Here is a 2,786-nt window from a genome sequence, read left to right on the forward strand (position 1 = left end):
CGCTGCGTTGCCTAGACAACGGCAACTCCTACACACTGCTATTTATTCTGAAGGACACTTGCTCTTATCTGTTGTTGCAAAGCCCTCAAAAGATTGCATGCCATGCAAAATTCCTCAGAGGTAACCGGACTCGCTGCTCCCGTCCCAAAAGCCACCTCCTGGGGACGTGCCAGCCAGCGGGGTGGCCAGGAGGATGCTCCTTGGGTGACAGTCCCTTGGCCGGCATCACTCGAAGGGATGCAGGTGGGAGGGTGACCCACACCGTCCTTGGGGCAGGACGGGGTGCTGCTGGGGGCCCGCCTGCTTTGTGCTGTCCCGTATGAGCTGTGGGCATCCCCCACCGTGTCCCTGCCCACCATCAGAGCCTCTGGCCTGGGGAGCGATGCCAGGAGCAAGGGACACCCCTGCCTGTGGGTGTCACCTGGGGCCGCCTGGCCATGCTTGGGCACAGCGTTTCTGGTGTGCTGGCGTGAAGCCAGGGGTTGCGCGTTGCATTTTCCTGCGTGTCTGCCCGATGCTGGAGGGGAGCAAGGCAGTGATGCTTGGGCAGGTCCCACGCAGGAGCAAACCCCTGCGAGCTCGGGGCTGCCATCACTGCAGCTTCAGAATGTCATCAGCAAGCAGGAGGAAATGGGAAGAGGGGGAAAAACCTGTTTTTTCTGCCGGCTGGGCTGCCAATGTACCAGGGACTGGCATTTTGTCTTTCAGAAGCTTCCACACAGCAGCTGGGATTTAGCGAGCACCAAGTTTGGGCTGGGCGCATCTTCCCTCGCCTCGTTCAGCGGCTGTTAATAAAAGCGCCTCATGTGCTGCTTCCTTGTGGAGAGCTGGACGGGCAGGGAAGAGGTTTGTGTGTGTGCACAGGTGGTGCGAGAGGTGGTACCAGGGTGAGCGTAGCGCCGGGGAGGTGCCCCGTGCCTCTCCTTCCTTGCAAGGAGACATTTCATATGGCATTAGGGAGTCAGGCAGAGGCTGAAATCGAGCCCGACGTGCTGCTGGAGTGAATATGAGCATTGCTAAGGTGAATCTGTGTTTAATGCTCTCGCTGGAAGCCTGAGCTCCTGACTGCTCGCCGGTGGAGACGGGGTGTTGCCTGTGGCACCGCTGATGCATGGCACGTGGGGGATGCTCTTTGTGCTGCCCCCCACGGCACTGCCACCGCTCTGCCGGCCTCTAAAAAAAACCCCACCAACAACATGTTTTGGGTGGTTTGGTTTTTTTGAAGCCTTGAAATCCTTCCTCCCCCAGCCTGAACTATTTTGGTTTGTGCTGTCTGTTTCTGGCTCTTCCCTTTCTCCTTCTGCGCTCTTTCCCTGCGTCCTCCCAAATGGAAATGCTGTTACACTTTGAAAAAATACCCAATTAGGAAAAAAAAAAGAGATCCTCTGAGCAGAAAAAGACTGTGCCTTAGAGTATCCAGGTCAGCTCCTTTAGCTTCATTTGCTCACACGTGGAAGGAGAGTACAAATGCTTCTGTCAACCAGAGGCACATTTTGTAGTGCTACCAAGGACTTTACGGGGCGCAGTGCTGCGGAGGTTTAGTCTATTTAGCCATATAAAGCTCTCATTAACTCCTGCTGAGTTCAACAAAAGTCTTTCTTGTGTAAAAGCTGAATAAAATGGAGTAAAGATTTTTGGGCTTTGGCCTAATGATTTTTTTTCTGAGGAAAAAAAAAAAAGAACAAGAAAAATTTGTGTGTCAGGCATTTTCTTACCATGAAACACCGTGCTTCACGTGGGGTAGCATCCTAGGGGAAGGTGGGTGCCGCTGAGGAAGGGAGAGGGCTTTGACGTGACTTGACCTGATGGTGGCATATAACATCAAAGCAAAATTTTAAATAATGAGCCTGCCGACAGTTCAGCGTGATTTCCAGCTATTCTGTGAAAGAGAGAGCAGTGAAAGGGGCTGCTCGTCCTTCCCTGCTAGGCCAGGGGCTCCACTAAGGAAGCGCCCGGCGCGGCGCCCGGCGCGGCGCCCGGCTAATACCGATGCCCGCAGGGTTGCATTCAGCTCTGGGTGCCGTGCTCCGCAAGAGGGGATGCTCCTGCTGCGGCATGGTTGACCTCCTCAATAGGAGATGGGTTACACATGCAAACGTGAGAGTGCGGGTACTCTTCTGCTTCAGCTCATTGAGGGATTAATACCGCTGCCCTCTGTGGGCTCGCTCCTTGTACCTTGGCTTGGAAAGCTGGGGAGCAGGGGCCGAGCTCCCCAATACCCCTGCGACTTAGAGAACCCAGAGCAAAGGCTCTCGCTGCTGGCGCTCCGCTTGTGCCAGCTGCTTTAGATAATTCATCTAAAACGGCTGAGTTTGGGCAACGCAGACGCTGGCTGCTTTCTCAGGGCATTTCGCAGTAAAACCCATCCTTGAGTCGTTCACGGTGTTTGCAGATCCACTGAAAAGCAGCAAAGTCGCATTTTTGGATGAGGGTCCTTGGTTTGCCTTGTTCGTGGTGGTGGGTTTTGTGGTGGGAGGAGGGTGGGGAGGGGGTGCAGGGTGCCCTGCGATGCTGTTTCGGGGGGTGCTGGCTGGAGCACGGGGGGAGAATGATGGCACCGCTTTCCCGTGCTGCTGGGGGGTGTTTCGGGTGGCTGGGCTTGGGGAGCTGGGGTGTGCCGTGCCGGGAGGGAGCGCTGGGATGCTCCCCTGCCTTTCTAATACAGTTGCTGTCTGTCCGCAGGTCAAGTTGCCCGCTCGGAAGCCATGCTTGGATTTTAATAGCCATGTTCCACCTAGCCATGGACCTCGCCAGCTGCCAGCCCCCAGCCAGCGGCACTGGGGGGA

At 55.8% G+C, this 2,786-nt stretch overlaps 1 protein-coding gene across 1 annotated transcript in view; it reads left to right on the forward strand.

Annotated features, from left to right (window-relative positions):
* Positions 1 to 2,551: 2,551 nt before the first annotated feature.
* The window catches only part of AJAP1 (adherens junctions associated protein 1), a 16,318-nt gene continuing 16,083 nt past the window's right edge, over positions 2,552 to 2,786 (forward strand). The window contains exon 1 of the mRNA XM_009320568.1: positions 2,552 to 2,774. Within this exon, the coding sequence (XP_009318843.1) occupies positions 2,552 to 2,774 (223 nt within the window). The remainder of the gene's footprint in view (positions 2,775 to 2,786) is intronic.

Source organism: Pygoscelis adeliae, unplaced genomic scaffold, assembly GCF_000699105.1.
Source record: "Pygoscelis adeliae isolate BGI_AS28 unplaced genomic scaffold, ASM69910v1 Scaffold213, whole genome shotgun sequence".
Classification (NCBI taxonomy): Eukaryota; Metazoa; Chordata; class Aves; order Sphenisciformes; family Spheniscidae; genus Pygoscelis; species Pygoscelis adeliae.